Source organism: Pelodiscus sinensis, chromosome 8 (assembly GCF_049634645.1).
Source record: "Pelodiscus sinensis isolate JC-2024 chromosome 8, ASM4963464v1, whole genome shotgun sequence".
NCBI lineage: Eukaryota > Metazoa > Chordata > Testudines > Trionychidae > Pelodiscus > Pelodiscus sinensis.
Genome location: NC_134718.1, coordinates 31,794,566 through 31,817,091, shown reverse-complemented (window position 1 = coordinate 31,817,091; position 22,526 = coordinate 31,794,566). Strand labels below are relative to the sequence as shown.

The following is a 22,526-nucleotide window of genomic DNA, read 5'->3' as shown; positions in this document are numbered from 1 at the left end:
GCCCAATCTCGATTGAAAGGACTGTGCTGGAAAAAGGATATTCATCACGTTGAGAAGAGGGGAGGAAAACGCCACCAGTGCCCTGTCCAAATCGGGGTGTAGAATGCGAGGGGAGGAAGGAATGTTATCTGTCCTGCCTTACCCAACATTCTCTTTGAAACCGAATCGGGGTTGAAATGTGCTCCACTGTGTTCAGCCTTAAATAGCTGAGGGAAATGGCACCTCATTTATTTCCTTGTTTTCACTGCCAAACGGTGGGAGTGGGGTGGGAGAGGCAGCGTAAGTGTTTCTAGAGCCTTGAGCAAAACTGAATTACAGAGCTAGTCTTGCCCACCCTCTCTCCTCCTCCAATCTGTGGTCAGACACTGATTATGAAGCAAGAGATCTCTTTGCTAACCAAACCAGGCATTGGGATTCCACATCAAAGGTGCCAGCAGAATCCTTTTCCTGCTCTTGGAGTCTGTTTACATACACGAGTTGTACCTGTATAGTTAAAGCAGTACAACCCTGGAGCATGGCTATATAAAGAATAGCTTTATAGCTATTCTTATACAGGCAGAGGAATAAGATGTATTGGTATAAGATACAGATAAGAACTGCATCCACACAAAGGATTTTACCAGCATAACACTAATGGTATAAAATCGCACCCTGAACCAAAATTGTTATAATGTTGGTACAAATACTGTGTGTAGACTAGGTCCTGGTCAGAAAGGTTACCAACACTGCTGATGTGCCAGCAGCAAGAGACAGAGCCTTGAAATTCTAACTCTCCTGCATGATTAAAAATATAGGCAGGGGCAATGTATGAAATTATACTGCCTCTTACCCTCACTCCATGTGTGACCACTGAAATTTTCAGTGGTTACGTATTTACATGATTAAGCACATTTTAACATCCCTATCTTTACCAACATAGAGAAATTGGTCAGAAGTGATGCTGATGTGTCTATCTTCCCCACAGCTCTCTCACCATCAAAAGATTATAAGCTTTTTCTTCCTTATATGTCCCTACTTGGAAACATGCAGTCTGCACGTCATGAAATTCTCTGCCCTTGCATTTGCTTAGTAGATTTCACTATTTGTCAAGCACCCTTTGTGGGTGGGAGTGGTGGCCTTGTCTAGTCTGGAGTAGCAATTCCAAATTGTCTGTCTAGTTCTGTTGGTAAACTGCACTCACATCTGATTTTTTTTATACTAATGTTTAAAATTTCCTTTGCCTTTGCTTCCTTTCCACTCTTGAGGGGCTCTAAAATGAGAGTTTGTCTGTGCTCTAGGGATTTATTTAGAATGTGTGTTGTTTTCTGGCTTATAACACCACCTGCACTAAGTCAGGCATCGTAAAACAAGGGGATTCAGAGTTAGAGACAAGAACAAAGTGCACCAGCACCATGACCCCCCCCCTCACCCCCCCCCCCCCACCACCACTTACAGCCACTAAAAATCCCAAAGCACTTTTAAAGAGTAGTATTAAACCTTGGTGTCCTGGCCAGATTCCAGCCTTGGTCATTATATTTCTTAAGGCCTGATTTTCTCTTTACTTACACTGTGAGAGGAGAAGCAGCCCCTTCCTGTCTAAAATCCCCCTCTCATTTTAATTGGATACATTATTCCTCTCCTTCCTGCCTTCTAAAATGTTAGGTAGCATCACTTAAATAGTGACATGATTCCATGCCAGAAGTGACTTCTTACAGTGGCAGGTGACTGATCCCTGTGTATTACCTCTGTAGAGTGCTTGAGATTTTTCAGAATGAAACTAACTAGAATCAAGTACCTAGGTTCTATACATAGGCAGGCAATGATTCAGGAGTGTTTTCCCAAGTCTCCCCATCATCTGTGCAATGTATTGCCACACAGAATAAGCTGTCCGTTATTCCTTACTTTTGCATTTGATATTACACCTATGTTGTACTGCCCTTACACAATCAGTGTGCTGCTGATTTCATTTTTAGATTGAGAATGCAAGATTGGTTTGTGAAAGTTACGGGGATTAGGGGAACCTGAAAGTTTTGGTAGCGGTGTAGAGGACCAATGGGATTGCTTGATCATTGTCTTCGGTCCACCCTCTCTGGCGCACCTGGTGCTGGCCACTATCGGCAAATAGGATACTGGGCTAGATGGACCTTTGGTCTGACCCTGTACGGCCGTTCTTATGTTCATGTGTCATCCCCTCAGGGGGTAGGCCAGGCCAGGCTCAGGTTATGTTTCAGGATGATAAGAGGTGGTATTGACTACACGATTAGTTGATAAGGGAAGATGCTCTGTCCCAGCTTGCTCCGGTCCAGGAGCTACCCCTGCTGTGGCTCTGCAGTTTAAATGTAGTAGGAGCCGGGCACACAGGCACCCTGGCCACCGCGAACAGAGGCTGGCGAACAGGAGGAGGGCAACTCCCCTGCTGAGACCCTCTTTAGACAGAGCCTGCTGCCAGAGCAGCCTCTGCCTGTGGCAAGTCTGGGCCCATTGTGAGCAGAGGTGGCATCATGGAAGCCTATCTTACCTCCCTGACCCTCACTGCTGTCTCTGGTAGAGGCAGCAGCGTGGGAGAAGAGGGAGGAGGTGGCATCATGGAGATGGTGCCGGGGGAAAACCAGCTCCAGTTTCCCTCCTCCCCCATGTGTGTATACACACACACACACACACTTGCTGCTCTGATACAGAGGCAGCAAGGGTGGGAGGGAAGCAAATAGTCAAATAGTTGACTCGACTACTCGCTTACATCCCTAGTTATATTACCTTGTGCACACCAACCGCATATCACTACAGATCTGAGTATGTTCTGGGCATCTGTGTTTCTTTGTTTTGGGAATCTGTGACCAGTGCTATTGAACAAAAACTTTCTTAAAGTATTTTCATTTTGTAGTTGGGACAAAGCATAGCGAAACAGGAAAATATTTTTAAAACAATTAGTAGCAACAAACACATTTAGTCTCTTTACAGGAACAGAACAGACCCAATTTACCTTCTTAACACACCAAGATCTTTCTTTGCATATCTATCTCAATCTTGCTCTGACTGGTTCCTTTTAACAGGTTCAACAGGCCACCATCCCTGTGTGGGGCCTGGGACAAATTACCTTATTGCTGAATCTTTTTTTGTTTATGGGCCCAGGTGTGAAATCTTCTGGTGCTTGACAGTCAGTTTTTCCAGTCAATTGAGCATGCAGTAGGGCCTCTGGGAGAATGCCCTCTTGATGGCTGCTCTAGTGTTTGGACAGTTAGACCCATTCAGTCTCAATGGGTTGTAATCCCTAGCCTGATGCCTTGCCTCTCTCTTGTGGGTGAGTGCATAGGAGCTGTCTGCTCTGTTTTGCTAGTCTAACACACCATGTTAGAAGTCAAAAACATACATCATGTTCTAGTTACAGACTAAAATGTGCAATTAATAGACAGTTATTGCCATATGTCATCACAGAAGAACAATTATGTGACTAACTCCATGGCCATGTAATCACATTTTGCAGGAGGACCTCAGACTCATAGACTTTAAGGTCAGAAGGGACCATTATGATCATCTAGTCTGACCCCCTGCACAGTGCAGGCCACAGAATCTCACCCACCCCCTCCTAGAATAATCCTCTGAATGCAAGATGTATGATGATCATCATTTTCAGCACCTTCAAGTACAAAGAACCTACTGATAGGGTTAAGAAAACAGTTCTAAAGTGATGTTTACTGTCTAAATAGTAAGGAAATACCATGAAGGATTGACCTAATGCTGATTATTGAAATGATTTTGGCCTGTTGAATTTTGGCAAAGGAGAAAGTTATGACAAAATCCTTATTTTCTTCATGTGCAAATGAATCCCCAGTGCTTTATAGAATAAAATGGCAATTCCTCTGCTACACTTCTCACTAAATAACTAATTAGGTACAAGATTGGCAGCAAGTATCTCAGGGTGAGAGCAGCGGGTTGGGGAAAGAGGCAGATGAAGGGTGTATGTGGAAGTTCTGGGAAAAGATAAGATCAAATCACTTGGAGCATCTCAGTGCTGAATTAGAAACAGGTGTTGAAACATGAACTCAAACAAGCAGCTGTTTATTCCCTGCAGCAGTGTTGTTAACTGAAACATACACTGGACATGATTCTCCTCTACCTGATACTAGTATTGAGAGAGAGAGAGAGAGAGGCGCAAACTTGCCTGTATTATCTTAGCTTCAGCATTTCCAGACTGAGTGGTTGAATTTGCACCCTTAACATTCTTTATTGTATGGGATACCATACAAAGGGCAGAATGTGGTGTCAGTAAGAATCCTTATTACCGAATGTTTAAGACCTCTGGTCTCACTGGTTTAGTAGAAGACTTCTCTCTATGCCAACCTCTGTCTCACCAAACTGTGCAGACTCCTTTCTTTCTTAAATAGTCCCCGGGTTACATGGATCCGACTTACATCGGATCCCTACTTACAAACGGGGTGAGGCAACCCCACACTAGCTGCTTCCCCCCAGCAGACCAGGGGGACACGAAGCTAGCGCCCCTCCCCCCCCCAGCAGACTAGGGAGACGCGGAGCGGCTTTTCTCAGCAGACACCTCAGCTTGAGAATAAAGGACTGAGGGAAGTGAGGTGTGGGAGAATAAAACTGAGCTCTGGAGAAATGTTTGGCTAGAGTTTCCCCTACAATATGTACCAGTTTCGACTTACATACAAATTCAACTACAGTCCCTATCTTGTACGTAACCCAGGGACTGCCTGTAGTTTGACTGACACTGGATAGCTTCCTATATGAGTTTATTTTCCCACTGAAACCAAATGGCACCTTAGCACTGTGTGGCTATGGCTAAATGTCAACCTCCCTGTGTATATTCACTCTCATAGCCACTTTCTCTAAATGGAAGTTTATTTTTCTCTGAGCACAATAACTAATACTTTTGTTGCCTATATAAGTGCTGAAAGCATCTGAGAATCTTTTTTTTTTTTAAATCAGTGTATGTATGGGACCATGGTTAAAAAGTGAGCTAGTCAATGGCTTTTTGTTTGAAAGATGTTGATTACTAGTTCGCAACCCTGGTGTGGTACATCAGTTATCTCCAATTGACAAGGAAAATATAGTGCACCTCTCCTAATGAGGAGGCTATCAAGTATTATCAGGCTGCAAGAGCTGTCTGTTCAGAGTGTAGGCATTAACAGCAAAGGAATTGATTGTAACAGGACTGTTTCCTTAACACTCCCACAGCAAGGGCAGTGTATTCACACATTTAAATCTGTCTCGTCAACCCCTGCTCACTTCACATATCCTTGAGGGGGAAGGGTTGAGGCAAAGCTTGAGGTATACTTCAGAGGAGACGTGTGCCTGGCTTTTGGATAAAAGGAAATCTTTGGGCTGAAGTGCTGTCAGTCTCTCTCAGTCCCTCTCTGCCCTTTCATAAGCACTACATTTTTAGCAAAAACAAGGCAACATTGTAACTTTTCCAGAACTCCGCCAAAACTAACAAACCCTGGAAATGCTAACGCAAACAGTTAAAGAGTGGCTTATAAAATGTTTAAGCACCAGATGTAAGAAAGTACGAGTTTTATTTGTTACCATATGTATAACCATAGTTCAAGCTTTAGTTTAGGTTAAGTATGCACTGGACCTGTCACAGCTACTCTAACTACCAGTTCTTACAACAAGCACAGCTCCTTTAACTACCCAGACAAATGTTGGAAAAGTAATATTGTAGCACAATTTCCAATAAGTTCTTGTACTATATTGGGGACAGCCTTTTATTTGAGAGTGTGTATGATGTAAACAGAGGAACAGCCATTATAGACTTGATTCTGACCACTACGGAGAAATCAAATGTGTATCTGAAGGTGGAAGGCAATTACGGTGAAAGTGATCATGAAATGATAGATTTCATGATTCTAAGGAAAGGAAGGGGTAAAAGCAACAGAATAAGGACAACGGACTTAAACAAAAAGCAACCAAGACTAACAAACTCACAGAACTGTTGGGTAAGATCCCCTGGGACGATAATCTTAAGGGATAAAGGAATTCAGTAGAGCTGGCAGGTTTTCAAAGAAATAATATTAAAGGCACAACTGCACACTATCCTGATATGAAGAAAAAAATAGAAAGAATAGTAAGAGGACAATATGACTATCAGAAGCTTGTTAGTGACTTGAAAATCAAAAAAGAATCCTACCAAAAATGGAACATGGATGTATTGCTAAGGTGGAGAACGAAAGAGTAACACAGTAGGGACATAATCAGAGAGGCAAAGGCACAAGATGAGTTACACCTAAAAAGAAACATAAAAAGCAACAAGAACTGGTTATTTAAATACATAACCTCTTAGTACAGACATTTAAATACAACTCTTTTTAAAGAGGAGGTTAAAGAATGTGTGGGTCCATTACTTAGCAGGGATGGAGAAGCTAATTGACATCGAGAAGGCTGAGGTGTCCTTGCTTCTTGCTTTGTGTGGTATTCTAATTCTTTTCACTTACCCAGATGGTTTTACATCAAGGGTAACTGGAATGCCATGCTGATAAACTTCTGTGCTCAACACAATCCAGCTGTATACTCAAAAGAATGTAAGCCTCTTCTTTCTGCCCCGCCCCCCCACCCTCTTTTGCTTTCAGGTGGCGGCCAAGGCTGGAGTTTATGAGATCCTGAATCAACTGGGGTTTGCCGAGTTTGAGAACCCAGAAGACAAGTCTCTCTCCAAGCTCCGCTACCGCTGGCAGGAACAGAGCCGTAGCCAACTTCCATTTCGAGGGGAGTTCATTTAGGACCTGACACTGTGAGGCACCTTGGAAATGTCTACATTTCTCCAGACTTGGCTGGTTCACTTGCTTTTTATGGGTGGAGGGAGGGAGAATTTGCCTTAAGGAAGACTTTGTTTCCAGAAAGATTGGAGAGGGAACGGGACACACCTTAAACTGACTTTAGAAAAACAAAAATTTATAGTGTTCTGTTAGACACAATAAAAATATTGTAAATTAAATGACAGGTGTCTAATTAAAAACATTGTGTAATCTTGAAAGAATCTCTGAAATGTTTGAGACAATCTTTTGAATTTAGTGAATGTATTAGCAGCAAGTGCCAAATTTTTCATGGCCTTCTTCATTTTCCCACTATAGCAGTGCAGTGTCTGTGCTATATATAAAGTGATATAAATGCAAAAGCATTTGCAGGCGTACTTAGGATTCATGAAGAATCCTGTAAGCACTAGAATAAGATCTGGATTTTTATGTTCATTCATATTTATTACACTTTTTTAAATTAACTTTAACAACAAACTGGAGGTGTTTGAGAAAAAAATAAGCCAATAACTTTCCACCGCTTGTACAGTCAAAATCCCTGTTTCCAGTGCTGGGATATTTTAGCTGTAGTATGGTACCAAAGCTTTTGTTTAGCAAAGAGCTAAGTTTTGTGGATCCAGAAACAAAAGATGAAATCTTGGCCCAACTGCAATCAACAGGAGTTTTGCTGTTGAATTCAGCATTTCACAGTGTGACTAAAGCAATAAAAAAAAGTTGCAGAGGTAACAATAAAAAAGAAGGGATTAAAAATAAAGGGAATCAAGATTGTTCAAAGAAGGAATGAAGTCACATTCCCAGTATTGCAGCTTAGGGAGAGGCTGGTTGCAGAAGGTTTGGTGAGCAGAAATGGAATAGTCAAGAGCTAGCATAAATAGGATAACAAAATAAGATATGAAATACAAATGCACAAGCATGCGGGTCTGTCTCTTTCAGAGCCTGCTTTCATCAGCTGCCAGCAGTGCTGGAGGTGCATACATCAAAATTAAAAAGTGAACTTTTTTGAAAAATAAAATACAAGAGGTTTATGTTTTTGTTTGGAATCATTTCTATTGCTACTTCAAAATCCAAGCTCTGAGGCTTCTGTTTATCAAGCATTTTTTTTTGGCTTCTTTCTGAAGGAGCATTTTGTTTTGTTTACTTTTTATAAATGCAAAGCATCTGATCAAGTATTTTACAACTCCAGCAGGGTATTTTAGTGTTTGAGATGCTGGAGATAAAGGTAAATAGATAACTAGTAACTGCAAAGTGGCAGTGGCTATTCTTTTGTCTTTTGTTACTTCTAGCACAATCATAAATTTTCACTTCTTTTCATACCCTGTAGTAATTGAAATGTGGCTGTGCAGAAGTGACAAAGCCAAATTAAACTTGAAATTAGAGTATGGCACTGGTATGCAGAGAACTCTGAAACAGCCTTGTTTATTGATTTCTGTAACAAAGATGTATATCACCTTTTGTATTCCGTTCCTTTCATATAATGGAACATCTACTGTATTTTTTGCAAAACTACTGTACAGCTGTATGCCTCCACTTCGTTTCTAAATGTTATGGGATCTTCTGGGTTTCTCCAAGTGTATGTTTATTATTTCATTGAGGTAAAAGATCTTTGTGGACAGTAGGGTGCCTAAAAACCTGTGAGGATCTGTGCTTCACCAAAACAGTTTCGCAAGAAATTCTTTTGACTAACTTGATCACATCATGTGATATCAAGGACTACTAACAAATCTACCATACTACAGGTTTCCTCAACGCTGCACCTGTGACATTTCTTGTAACTGGACAAAGACTGTTGTGTGTTCATGTTTCTCTTTTGTTCCTTAAAGATATGATATCTGGGGTGAAATTCTGGCTTCGTTGAAACACAACAAAACTCCCAGTGACTTCAGTGGAGAGTGCATTTTACCCCTCACATGCAAAACATTTCCATAGGCCATGAACATTCAATTTATGTTTTCAGAAAAACTTCTCTCTTGTACAGAATCTTCCATATTGGGCTTCAGCATTATTCTGCTTATGCTGTCTTGATGAGGGAACAAAAATAGCTAAAAAGCAATAAGCTTAGCTAAAGGGTAAAGCAAATTTTGTCTCTTTACCTCTCAGTTCTGAGAGGGGCCCCAAGCCTAAAAAAAAATGGAGACAGACTATTTCTGCCCTTTCCTCAATGAGGACTTCACATAGATCCTTTCAGGCATAAAAGGCTCTGGCAATTCAGTGGCTGATGAAACTGATGTTCTTTGATGTCCTTAGTGAAGTTCAAACTAGTCTGAAAAGGGTTTGTTACCTGTGTATGGGACATTTCTGGAGCCATGTTTTCCTCTTGTGCAACTGAATAGAAACATCATATATACATAGTGGGGGAGACATCCTATGGGTGGCAAGTGACACAGAAGGTTGCCTGTTGAATTGAGGCATCATTTTTAGAGGAGCTGAGTGCCCACAACTCCACCAAAGTTCATATGAGCTACAGGTGTTCAGCATGTCTGAAAATCAGGTCTTTGAGTCCTTGGGGGTATCTGCCCAGTGTGTATATGGATGAAGGGAGTGGAGCTTGCCTGCATTGGTCCTTAATTTGTTGAAAGGGCAGAGTGAGAGAGGACTTAGAATAAGCCAGATAGCAGTTCCCATAGAATCATAGAGCTGGAAAAGACCTCAGAAGGTCATCAAGTCCAGCCCCCTGCTCTAGGCAGGACCAATCCCAACTAAAATTAACCCAGCCAGGGCCTTGTCAAGACTTAAACACCACTAGGGATGGAGACTCCACTACTTCCCTAGATAACCCATTCCAGTGCTTCACCACTCTCCTGGGCCGTGTCCAGACTCAGGGGTTTTTTCGGGAAAAGTAGCCTTTTCCCGAAAAAACTTCCCCTGCGTCCAGACTCAAGCCGCGTTCTTTCAAAATTATTTCGAAAGAACGCGGCTTTTCTTTCGATGGCGGTAAACCTCAATTTACGAGGAAGAACGCCTTCTTTCGAAAGTTCCTCTTTCGAAAGAAGGCGTTCTTCAATGTAAAGAGGCTGTCTTCGAAAGAGAGCATCCAGACTCGCTGGGTGCTCTCTTTCGAAAACACGGATTTCTCTTTCAAAAGATCCGCCTGCAGTCTAAACGCGATCTTTTGAAAGAGGCTCTTTCGAAAGATGCTTTCGAAAGAGCCTCTTTCGAAAGAAGCCTGCAGTCTAGACATAGCCCTAGTGAAATAGTTTTTCCTTATATCCAACCTGGACCTCTCCCACCACAACTTGAGACCATTGCTCCTTGTTCTACCATCTGTCACTACTGAGAACAGCTTCTCTCCATCCTCTTTGGAACCTCCCTTCAGGAAGTTGAAGGCTGCTATCAAATCCCCCCTCACTCTTCGCTTCTGCAGACTAAACAGACCCAACTCCCTCAGCCTCTCCTCATAGGTCATATGCTCCAGCCCCCTAATCATTTTGGTTGCCCTCCGTTGGACCTTCTCCAATGCGTCCACATCCTTTTTGTAGTGGGGGGTCCAGAACTGGAAACAATACTCCAGATGTGGCTTCACCAGAGCCGAATAAAGGGGAATAATGACATCTCTGGATCTGCTGGCAATGCTCCTCTTAATGCAACCTAATATGCCATTAGCCTTCTTGGCTACAAGGGCACACTGTTGACTCATATCCAGCTTCTCATCCACTGTAACCCCGAGGTCTTTTTCTGCAGAACTACTACTTAGCTGGTTGGTCCCCAGCTCCTCTTAAACATTCATCACTATCCATCATTTCTACTGGCAAATCTGATTTTATTTATTTATTTTGTAGTTGCTCAGCCTTGCCCTGGATGGAGACCAGCTTCTCTCTAGGTTGTGGATATAGCAATGTCAGATTAGTTTTGAAAACACAAAGTAGCTACTGGAGCCTCATTAAATGTTACAAATGTTCTGATTAGCTTTTTAAAATATTTGTTTTGTTATACCTTTTGCCATTTCACTTATATGGAGAAAAAGCTCTTTTCCAGCTTTATTAGGATAGTCTAGAAACTTGAGTAACATCACCTGGATTGCTATGTGAAAGGTTCCCTCCCTCCTGTCTTTACATCATGCAGTTTGAAAGAGCATCTCAAACTTTGGAAAAACTCAAAAGAAAAGAAAATCCAGGGAAATGACTTTTAAACAATGACTGTTGTCTTGGAAAACTTGCCATTGTCAATATTTTTCATTTTTATAAAAATTTAGCGTCTTTTTCAGTGTTCTGAATTTTTTATAGAAAACAATTAAATATTGTTGAATTAGCTATTGAAATTATACAATTACTAGAAACTGGGTTTTCAATAAATGAAAAATTACCACAGGTTGGACCTCCCTGGTCTGACGCCCTCAGGCACCTGTCCCAAATGAGGGAATTTGCTGGACTGGGGAGGTCCTCTACCACTGTCCCTCCCTCTGGCTGGCTCTGCTCCAGCCCTGCTGCTACAGATCTAAGGCTTGGCTCCAGTCCGCTCCTGCCACCTGGCTGGGGCTCTCTGAGGATGGCACTCTCCAGCTGCCGTGGTCCCGCTTCTATTCCGCCCAACTGGGGCTTCCTGGGGATGGGGCTCCACAGCTGTTCTGCTGCTGCTGCTGCTCCCAGCTGGGACTTCTTGGATAGGGCTCTGCAGCTGCCGCTAGGTCAGGGCTGCACAGCTGACTCACTGTGCAAATTCCCAGCTGGAGCTCCCCACCACTGAACTCCTGACCAGCTCGCGCTCCCTGACACCAGGGCTTTCTGGTCCAGCAAAATCCATGATCCTGATAGACCACAGATGTTGCCAAACCTGGATTTAGGAAGTTCAACCTGTATAACCATTTTGATAGTGTTTTGTTGAATTCTCAAATTCTAATAAAAATCTGACAAAATGTAATCTGCAGCCTGTCCCCCTCTGATTCACTAGTTAGCACTAACTTGGGCTACTTTACTATGTTCCTTCACATTTCCCTGCTTTTCCTTTAACTGAAAATTAACTTTTTGTTTACATTTCCCATTTGTTCATTGTAATGAAACTTCTGTAATTCTCTTACTTCGTCAGTTCTTGTTTCTGGTCTCTTTACAACAAGAATGTTCTTCCCCAAGTATTGTTTCTGTGAATGTTAAGATCTTTTAGGGCTAAATTCAGACTAGTGGTGAAATGCTGTACCTCTTCCCCCATGTGCATGCCTCAAAAGGGCACATATATAACCCATATAAGTGACATTAGTATGTGCCGGCATGATCCCAAGACCAACTCAATGCACAGCACTCTCACTCATTCTGCTCATTGTGGAATAGTTTTTGTGGGGACCTTTACATTGGAGCCATCGCTAGGACAGGACATCTGCAAATAGGTGGATATCATGTAGATTATCATGCTTCACTGACTTCAGTGGAGCTATGACCGCTTATGCTTGCTTAGGATCAACTGCTTACTTCCTTGTGGCCAAACCCAGTTCTGAAATTTTCATCTTGGAGGACCTGTGTAGTAGTGTCACTCTCTGGCTAAATCTAGACTATGGAGTTTTTGCAGGATACCAAAGGTATTCTGGAAAAAGCCCACTGTGTCCAAGGAACACATTTTCTTTTCCAGTTTTTTTTTGTGGAAGAGCAAATGTGTACCTCATTTCACAAGGCATAAGGGTTCCACTAAAAGGAGGCGGCTTTTCTGCCATTTGGCCCTATTTAGACGGGGCCAAATGACAGAAAAGCCTCTTCCTTCTCCCCCCCCCCCCCCCAAAAAAGCTATGCAAAATGGAGTGCATTTTGCGTAGTGTTTTCCGCAAAAGTGTCGCAATATAGACCTAGCCTGAGTCTTGCCAGATGAAGCAGGAGCAGTCAGAATCCACTATGGATGTTTACTAGTGTTCGCAGGGTTTCTACAATTCCCAGACAAGGGGATGTTGCTATACCAAACTGACTTAGTGTTATTCATCATTCCCTTGGGCAACAAAACATTCGTTATGGACCATCTCCATAGCATGTGTGTTACATTTCCATTCTCTTCGCCACAATTCCAACATTCCAATAGACTTTTTTCCTGCTTTTGGTGTTTTTAGTGCACTGTGGGTGGGGTTTGCTTGGTTTTTATTTTCTGCTAAACAGCTTTGAGTGACTAGTAAATAGATTTACTATAGGTATTTCTTAACACGATTCTGCCATGTTAGTGAAGAAATAGGTTAGAGCATTGAAGTTCAGGTTTTTGAGGCTTGGATATGCACATTTCCCCTAAGTGGGATTTTGGTTGTATTGGTTTTGGTGCAGAGGTGAGGGGGCTGAACTGAGATACTTGGTACCCTTTCCCAATGTCATTTCAAATTCCTGCCACTCGAGCAGTGAAGTCAATAGCAGCTTTTTAGGCCCATATTTCTAAACATGACCTCTAATTCTATGCCAGTCAAAATATTGAACTTGTTTTTACCCATGGTATCGGGATTCACACTTAGTTCTGATATCTGTATTACTGTTGTGTCATTGAGCTATCCATTTTGCATGCCCAAATACAGTTTGCAGGGTAATGCTGGGGCATTATTACCAGAGATTACATCACCTCGTCCCCCAAAGAATGTCAAAATGGCCAGATACTGTACAAGCCCTTGAGCTGAAGTAGGCATGTGAACAACTAGTCTACTATCCGATAAGCAAATGCTTTATTGGAGAATTGACATGCTGGTCAATTAGTTGCTTCCTCCCACCCCTTGCTGCCTCTGTCAGAAAGAGGCAGGAAGGTGAGGGAGGGGGAGAGGGAGAGGAGGAGGTGCTTCAAAGCAGCAGCGCTGCATGGACCCGGGCTCCACATAGCACTGCCGCTTTGAAATGCTGTGTGCAGCCTGGGGCCAGCTGGGAGATAACGGCTGTTGCTATACTTGAAAGGCGAAAGAGCTGTGGGAAACATGGGGCCAGTAGGGAACTCAAGCAGTCAAGCACTCCAGGCTGACCCCAGGCTCCATGTGGCACTGCCACTTTGAAACGCTGCGGGGAGCATGGGGCCAGCCAGGGACTGCTTGTAGTCCCCCGCTGGTCCCATGCTCCCTGCAGCACTTTCGCCTTTGAAGTGTAGCAACCCAATGGCTGTTGCTACACTTCAAAGGCAGAAGCGCCCTCATTGACTAATTGAATCTTCGATTAGCTAATTAATCAACATTTTATATCCGTAAGCAGAAGCCTTTGAGTTTGCTTTAAGCTGAACTTCAGTGAGGGTTGGCTACTGTTGGGCTGGCTATTGTTTTTTTGTGGAATTCTTTCTTTATGCTCCCTTGGTTGTAACTTAGGAATCTATTTTCTGAGACTGGCTCCACATGCTACTAAAATAACAGAAACATGGCTAGTAGAGACATGGCTGTGCTCCCCCATATGCATCACCCAGTAAAGGCTAAAGTATGCTCAACCTGGTAACTGGCTGAGACCCCATATTCCTTCTCCATCACTACTGACAGGTGGAACTCCAGGGGAGCTTTGCCTCAATGGAGCACAATTACTTCCTGGAGCAGCATAGCAGCAACTCCCACCCTACTCAAGCATTGAGCCTAAGGACTCAGTATAGCTCTGAATTTGTAATACCGTACACACCAGTTATTTCAGCAGGGCCTGAAGCTGTGAAAGGAGATGTCTGATTTCGCACTGCCCATCATGTGCTCCCTTAGATGTGCAGATAGTTGAGCTGTGTGAGAAAATGTAAGGCACTCTCTAGCCAAATCTGTAATGCAGCTTCTCAAAGGATGTTTCAAATGATTTTTGTCCTACACTAAAGGGTGGGGAAGGTCACTGCAAATTCTGAGAACAGGATGGACACAGAGGAGGGGAAATCCAGGCCCTACTGAGTGGGTGGACTCTTGCTCCAGTGAGGCTTTGCACAGGCAAAATGGTTCATTTGCATGGGTGTGACTGCAGGAATTTGTCCTGATATTGAACTGGGGATGAGGTGGCCATAGAATTTGTGGATTCCAGTATTTTCATGTATATTTGTTTTAATAAAAGTTGATATCCATGACTTCTGTCATTCTGGGACATTTGTGATTGGTGCGCTTGATGCCAAATGTCACTGAAAGCTAGAAAATGAAACCCTTTTGGCTTTGAAGCAAGCAGAGATTAGGAGCTCAGAACACCTCCATCCTGACGTAAAGGATCTGAGCAGCTGACTACTGGTCAGAACAACAAAAGTGGGCTGGAAAAATCAGTGACCACAAGTCCTCATTTCTAGTAGTGCATCTGCTCTGAATTTGTGAATAGTGTGTGTGGACCAGACAAGATGACACAAAGGTGTTTGTTCAAGCTGCAGGAATGGGTCTGCGATAGTATGACAGCAAATGGTTGGGCATGATCTTTAGTCCTTAAATACAACATTTAAGAACCATATTTGGGAATTGTGAAGCAAGAAAAACAGGTGGAGGTGGGGCAAAACCTCAGTATGGTCTCTTTCTGATAAAGCAGACTTTTTATTATCTCTTCACCCTTGTGCTTCAGTTTCTTAAATTGCAGCAAGGGGAGGTTTAGGTTGGACATTAGGAGAAAGTTCCTAACTGTCAGGGTGGTTAAACACTGGAATAAATTGCCTAGGGAGGTTGTGGAATCTCCATCACTGGAGATATTTAAGAGCAGGTTGGATAAACATCTATCAGGAATGATCTAGACAGTGCTTGATCCTGCCATGAGGGCAGAGTACTGGACTCAATGACCTCTTGAGGACCTTTTCAGTTCTTGTATTCTATGATTGTATGATTCTATTGAACATCCTTGTGATTGAGAGGTTTCTTTAAAAATGAAGGCCCTTACATTACAAAAGAAATTAAATGTGAGTGAGTTTCTGCCTTGACAGATAAAATATTCAGTTCAAGGCAGGAATGATCTCCATCCAATAACATCTCAGTTTCTTCATGGTGCTGAAGATCCCACATGTGTTAGGAAAGAACGTGACATTCCTTAGGGGGCTGCTTCCAAGTGGCAGCTTCCAAGTAATAGGATCTTTACTAACTACCTTGCACCAAACTAAACTGCTGCATCAGCAGAACATATGAAGCAGTGTGTGGGAGGAGGAGGAGTAAATTCTATGGATGATTGTGGTACAGTCACAATCCACCATTCCATTAGGGTTGTGGGATGGGTGTTGCTATGGGCAGAAGAACAAGAGAGCTTACGGGAGGATTGTGGAGAGAGAAGAAAAAACAGATGGGATATTAAAGAAGGTGAGAATGCAATGCTTGTTTTGCTTTCTTTTAACATTTATATATAGTTGCAAGTTGTCGGGTAAATCCATTTAAAAATAACAAACCCTCAAAGAATGAAGATGGACTCACTGAATTAGAGAAGCATACCATGGAGCCTTTTTGCTGGAAGAGGAATTTCTTGTTGCTCACATCACTCGTGTATGACAGGAAGAAATTCTCCTTGCGCCCATCAACAGGGCAAGTAAACACTTCAATCTACTGTTACGGCAGCCAGCTCTTTTTGGGATCCAATATTCTAGGGAGAAATTTCAACAATGAAAGTAATTAACCATTGGAACAATTTACCAAGGGTGGATTCTCCCTCACTGACAATGTTTAAATCAAGATTGGATTTTTTTTCTACAAGATTTGTTCTGGGAGAGGTTCTGACCTCCTGTACAACACAGGCCATTGACTAGATCAGGGGCTAGACAAAATCAGGTCTTGGGTATAGATCTGGCCTGACAAGCATTTCTGTCTGTCCCGTCCAGTTGATCAGCACAGCATGCATGCATACAGCCTGTTCAGCTGCTCCTCCCCCACTTTGCTCCGTCCTGCATCTGAGCTGTTCCCAGGATTCTCCTGTTAGCTGTGGAGAGTGGGGAGGGAGAGGGGTGGAGGGAAGAGGGGTACACTGAACTCAGGGTGTTCCCCTGTACTCCATCTCTGCAGAGCAGAGGTCTGGGAGAGGGAAAGACAAAGCGGAGCTGCTCCAATCTGAAGCATGGATGGTAAGCGACTCGGAGTGCCTGTCTGAAGAGGCAGTGCACTGTTTCTAAGATTTAAGTGCTCCTGCTCTCTCTTGTCCCATCTCTTCAGAGCAGGGGAAGAGGGAGGCAACAGAGCAGGACAGCTTTCCCTGTCTTAAAGAGACAGTGCCTGGCTTAAAGAGACAGTGCCTGGCTTCTCTCAGAAACTTACCCAGCAGCAGCTAGTATACACACACTCTGTATCAGTCTCTCACACACCCAGTCTGTGCCATACTGCCTCTGTGCTACATACATATAGTCAGTGTCCCATGCACGCTGCCACACACTCTCCAGTCTCTGTGCCACACAATCTATATCACAAAGTCTGTGTTTCACACATGGTGTCTCATATTCACACACACTTTCTTTCACTCTGTAACCCCACACCTTCTGCCTGAGGTCCCACCCCTTCTGGGGGGCCTGAAGTCGGCCCAGGACCACATACTAAAATGCATGAAGTGGCCCCACTGCGAAAATTATTGCCCACCCCGGCCTAGATGGTCACAGTGGATCCTTCTGGCCTTGGAACCTATGAATGTCCAAAGCCATTCCAAACCTCTTTTGTGAAAGCCTCTGGATCAGTAGATTGTCCCTTTTGCTGTTCCACAAACCCACAGTGAATGCTGTGGTTCCGCTATTTGCTGAGAACATATCCTCAGGGTGAAGTTAGCAGACTATCAGGTGCTAAGAGAATGATATTAGAATGTATGTTGGTGAATGAGGATCACTGAAACCCTTGAGGCATACAAAGAACACATCCTCAGTATCAGGCTCTTTATGGAAAGAGACTAGAGTACTCCCACCACTGTCAAAGAGTACCAGTATATACAATGTCATTATAAACATAGATCCCGTGGGACTTCCTGGCTCAGCAATTATTCCACTAGCCTTTTTCACTAGTGGTGCCAGAGATTTGGCTAATACATTTCAATCCTGGCTCAGCACACCCTTACCAATGCCATTTCTAGCCTACCTCACCTCACCCCATCCCTGCTTCCTCCTCCTTTCCCTTTCTCCCAGTAGTGTCCCTGATGCATCTCTGTCCAGTCCTACAGCAGCCTGGGCATTCTAGACTTGAGCCGTTCCCTCAACTTTCCATTACACTTCAACCCTGACGTGCAGCATTCCCTGCTGTCACAGGGTTGGGCCTTTCTGAGGGGGCTCTGTTGAGTGTGTGGGGCTGTGGTTAAATGAGCAATGAACACGGAGAATGAGAATGAAGTCACCACCCCAGACATATTTGTCACAAAGGTGATTCCAAGAACCCATTATTCTCTTTCTCCCCTTCCCCTTTATGTGTTGAAATTCCTCGAAACTGTAACCATCGTCAGCAAGGAAAAGGGTTTAAAAGGTTTCTTTGTCCAGAGCTGCATGAACGTCCCCTCTAGATTATGCCATGCCTTGAGGGAAATTGAAGATTATTATTCCAAAGAAAATACCAGCAATTGAAAAGTTCAGCCTGAGACCAATAAAATTATGTCTGTCTATTAGAACCCTTTTATTAAAATATGGTTAAATGAACAGAAAACTGACCTTTTGTTAATCTATCTTCACTGAACTCAATTTGATTGTATCCAGGGTTTCATTTAATCAATCCTGTGGAGACAAAATAGAGGTGAAAGAAAAAAAGCTGTATTCTGTGCTGCCCCATACATCATTAGTGAAAGCACCAGCTAACTTCTAACTCCAGAATCCTTATGGATGGATATAATGTATGATGCAAAAAGGACCTGGCTTGCTTTTCAGACACCCAGTTGAGTTACAGAGTTTGCAGCACTGGACATTAGAAATAGAGTAGATCCTGCAGACACTGAGTCTGTTTAAGGGATTGTAGGGGCATTCTTATTAAATAGAAACTTAGACTTGTACCATTTTTTTTGTGGATGGTGGTGGGGGCCTGTTCCATCCTTGGGGGATAGAAGAGGAAGGGGAGAAGGGCTGGTGTTGGCTGTCTGCAGGATTTGAGCCCACCACCCTGAGTTCTCTAGTCAAGTGCCCTAACCCCTAGGCCACTCCAGAGCACACCCCATTACCCTACTTTCAGGGCATCCCTTATGCTGCCTTATTAATGCAGGTGCCAGATCCATCTCTAGGGCAGCTGGTGTTGGCCCTCCAGCAGCTGCCTGGGCAGACAGAGAGGGGCGGTTGGGACTCAAGAACCCACACCACCTCCCTACCTTCAGAGGATCCCTTATCCTGTGTTAGCTGGTTTGGTGGCTCTCCGGATGGGCAGGGTTTGATCTGACTAGGGCTGAAAGGACTTGAACCTATCACCCTGTGCTCCCCAGGCAAATGCCCTATCCCCTAATTTAAGGCGTTTAATTTAAACCTTAGGGGTCTTACATTTTTTGTTACACTAAAAAGAAAACCAAACTCCAAAAATCCTATAGTTCTCCAAAAAATCTGCGGATAACTTCTTTTTTTAAATTCTGATTTAGCAGATTATTCAAAAATTTTATTGTTTAATGTGCAGGGCCTATTCTCTTAGTCTTGTTTTTTCCGAAAGCTAGAGGTTTGCAGTATAAGCAGTCAAAAAAAATCCTGTTTTGACTTGTAAACTGTTTGATCTAGAAGGCAAAGGAAGGAGAATAAATACTGGACACTGAGATGTCATTTAGACTGAGTCACTTTTTTGACTAGCTCTTCTTTTTAACATAAAAGGGATGTGGAACTAATGACCTCTTGGAGCTTTTTAAAGCTGAACTTTTAACTCTTAATGATAGTTAAAAAGGAGGCCACAGATTTGCAAGGAGGCCAGAGACTGGAGGAGGGAGATGGTGCTGTCTAATTTGAGTGCAGCTGCTCAACTCAAGCAGAGGAAGCACCTCAGGGTGCAGTCAAACCCTTTCATTACCTCCTTCAAGTGTTTGCATCCCCCTACCCTTTGTATGGGTCAGCACCATCTGCTACTCCTGCTGAGACATGTAAATGCCTAAAGAAAACATTTAGCTCTGAGAGAGGTGAGAACTGTTTAGGGTTGTGGTTTTTTTTGTCCTGAGTGATAATTATATCCGTCTGCAGAACCACTGCACTGCTAGGGACTTCTATGCTTGGCCACATGCACTGGAAAAAAATAATTTGTTGCATTAGCAGGATATAAGGCAGCAGCACTAGCACATTTTAGTCTTGGTTTTGCTGTTTCTAAGAAACTCTTGGAAACTGAATCTCTGTGTGTGCTGCATACAGGGATATTGGATAGTAAGTGTGATGATTTGGAACCACATTAACTCCTGCCTGACCAATCTGATTAGCTTCTATGATGAGGTAACTGGCTCTGTCTCCACCACGGGTTGCCTATCTCCTTCCCATACTGTGTTACCTAGTGCAGTAGTCTGGGAGCTGACCTTGTCTGTGAAGACAGAGACAAAGAAAGCATTGAGTACTTCAGCTTTTCCCACATCAGCTGTCACGAGGTTATCCCCCTCATCCAGGAAAGGCCCCACACCCTCTCTGATCACCTTCTTATTGCTGACATGCCTATAGAAACCTTTCTCATTACCTTTCACATCCCTTGCCAGCTGCAATTCCAATTGTGCTTTCGCCTTCCTGATTACTCCCCTGCATTCTCGAGCAATATATTTATACTCCTCCCTAGTCATCTGTCCAAGTTTCCACTTCTTGTAAGCTTCCTTTTTGTGTTTAAGCTCACCGAGGATTTCCGCAGTAAGCCAATCTGGTCGCCTACCATATTTGCTTTTCTTACTGCACATCAGGATGGTTTCATCCTGTGCCTTTAATAAGGCTTCTTTAAAATACTGCTAGCTCTCCTGGACTCCTTTCCTCTTCATGTTAGCATCCCAGGGGATCCTGCCCATCAATTCTCTGAGGGAGTCAAAGTCTGCTTTCCTGAAGTACAGGGTGTGTATTTTGCTGTTCTCCTTTCTTTGTTTGGTCAGGATCCTGAAATCTACCATCTCATGATCACTGCTTCCCAGGTTGTCACCCACTTCTACTTCCCCTACTAGTTCCTCCCTGTTTGTGAGCAGCAGGTCAAGCTGTGCACAGCCCCTGGTCGGTTCCTTCAGCACTTGTATGAGGACGTTATCCCCAACATTCTGCAAAAACTTCCTGGATTGTCTGTGTACTGCTGTATTGGTCTCCCAACAGATGTCAGGGTGATTAAAGTCTCCCATGAGAACCAGGGCCTGTGATCTTGGAAGCTTTTCTTAGTTGTCTGAAGAAAGCCTCGTCTACCTCATCCACCTGATGTGGTGGTCTATAGCAACTACATCATCACCCCTGTTGCTCCTGCCTCTAATCTTAACCCAAAGACTCTCAACAGGCTTTTCTCCCTCTATAAACTAGAGCTCTGAGCAATCATACTGCTCTCTGCCAGGCACCTCCCCAGAGAGCATCATTGTGAGCTACTCTTTACTCTCCTCAGTTCTCTGTCTGTGATATCCTTTACAGTAAATCCTCCTCTGTAGTAGTTATCGCCTCAGTCTTACCAATGCCCACTCTAAATTTTGCCTGCTCAAAACTGTTGCAACTAGTCAAAATTGGTTTGCAAGATCTCTCAGTCTTCTGCGTTCATCATTAAGTCACCAGTGAACAGCATATTCCAAGGCTACTCCCTTTGTATATATTCACTTATTGCACACCAAACAACAGGAAACAAAAAAGGCTCAATACTGACCTGTGGTGTAGGCCAATGTTTACTGAACGTTTTCTGCTGTAGACCCATATGTTTTTCACTATGGTACTTACACCATTGCACATATTGGGATAATATGGACAGATCCTTGCAGCACATCTCTCTATCGCAAAGTCCACCAAACTAATTATCTTGGTACCTGTGCATATGCCTTCTTCAAGTCCACAAACATGGTGTCCAGTTGCTGTCTCTGTTCTGAACTTCTCCATGAAATTGTAGACTAAGTATGGCATTAGTTGTACTCCTTCCTGGGATAAATCCACACAGTCTCTTTCCAGTTTCAACTGTTTCATGCAGGCATTTTTCAGTAATCTTCTCCCATTCCTTTCTAGCACATGATGTCAGGTTAATTGGGCAATAACTATCGCACAGCATAATATTGCCTGTATGTTTAAAAATGGGCACCACAAAGCTTTTACACCTTTCAGCAGACATTTTCTCTAGTTTAAAAATACTGTTGAATACTCTTGAAAAGTAGTTGCCTTCCCTTTGCATTGACTTCAGTGTGCCATCAGGTGCTTCACCTTGCCCAGGGAGCTATTAAAAAAAATTAACAAATGAAAAGTGAACTGCATCTGCCAACTTAACATCTGAGAGAATTCAGGTACTATTGGAAACTGCTGAAAACCCACAAATCCATGTAAGTTCTGTAAGGAGTGTTTGCACATTGCAACTGAAAACATTTTGGGAAAATACTGCAGCATTTACCTGAGGAGACTATAACAGTTTGGTTTGAACTGACTTTACATGTGTGTAATAAATATGTATTTAGCTATTAGCCACATTATAACAAACCACTGCAGGATTCCTTTAAACAAAATAGCTCAAACAGCATGTCTATGGCAAATCCTTCCTTTGACACGTATCTGTCAGGGTATGACTTGGTTTCTTCAAGGTTTTATATGAAAGAGAGATGGGGGCAGAGGGGAAAATAGTTGAAAAAAATCTTTCCATATCCCCAATTACCTATTACGAGTTTCTAAGGAATATGATACTGGGACCCTACATAGCTGGTATGAATTCAGCAGTGTGAGTGACTATGACACCCATGAAAGGTTTATTTTCCTCTTTGATGTTGCTAGACAGGACCACAGAGTATCCAATGAGAGGGGGGTTTTTTCCCCATGATAATACATTCTCTTTCATATGGGCTAGAACTTGTATGGGTGTGGTTCTTTGAACACTGTTGAGACCTGATCTAGTAAAGCTACCAG

At 43.1% G+C, this 22,526-nt stretch overlaps 1 protein-coding gene and 1 long non-coding RNA gene across 8 annotated transcripts in view; one reads left to right on the top strand and one right to left on the bottom strand.

Moving 5' to 3' along the window:
- The window catches only part of PALD1 (phosphatase domain containing paladin 1), a 209,710-nt gene extending 195,014 nt beyond the window's left edge, over positions 1-14,696 (top strand). For all 7 annotated transcript variants that reach the window (XM_006122784.3, XM_006122783.3, XM_006122786.4 and 4 more), the window contains one exon: positions 6,564-14,696. In XM_006122784.3, coding sequence (XP_006122846.2) covers positions 6,564-6,713 — 150 coding nt within the window. In that variant the 3' untranslated portion in view covers positions 6,714-14,696. The remainder of the gene's footprint in view (positions 1-6,563) is intronic.
- A 2,520-nt stretch (positions 14,697-17,216) lies between these two features.
- On the bottom strand, positions 17,217-21,589 carry LOC142830400 (uncharacterized). Its single transcript, XR_012905605.1, has 3 exons — positions 21,452-21,589; positions 18,192-18,254; positions 17,217-17,342 (listed from the first exon to the last, which is right to left on the bottom strand). It is a non-coding gene; the product is annotated as an uncharacterized LOC142830400 (long non-coding RNA).
- Between the last annotated feature and the right edge of the window lie 937 nt (positions 21,590-22,526).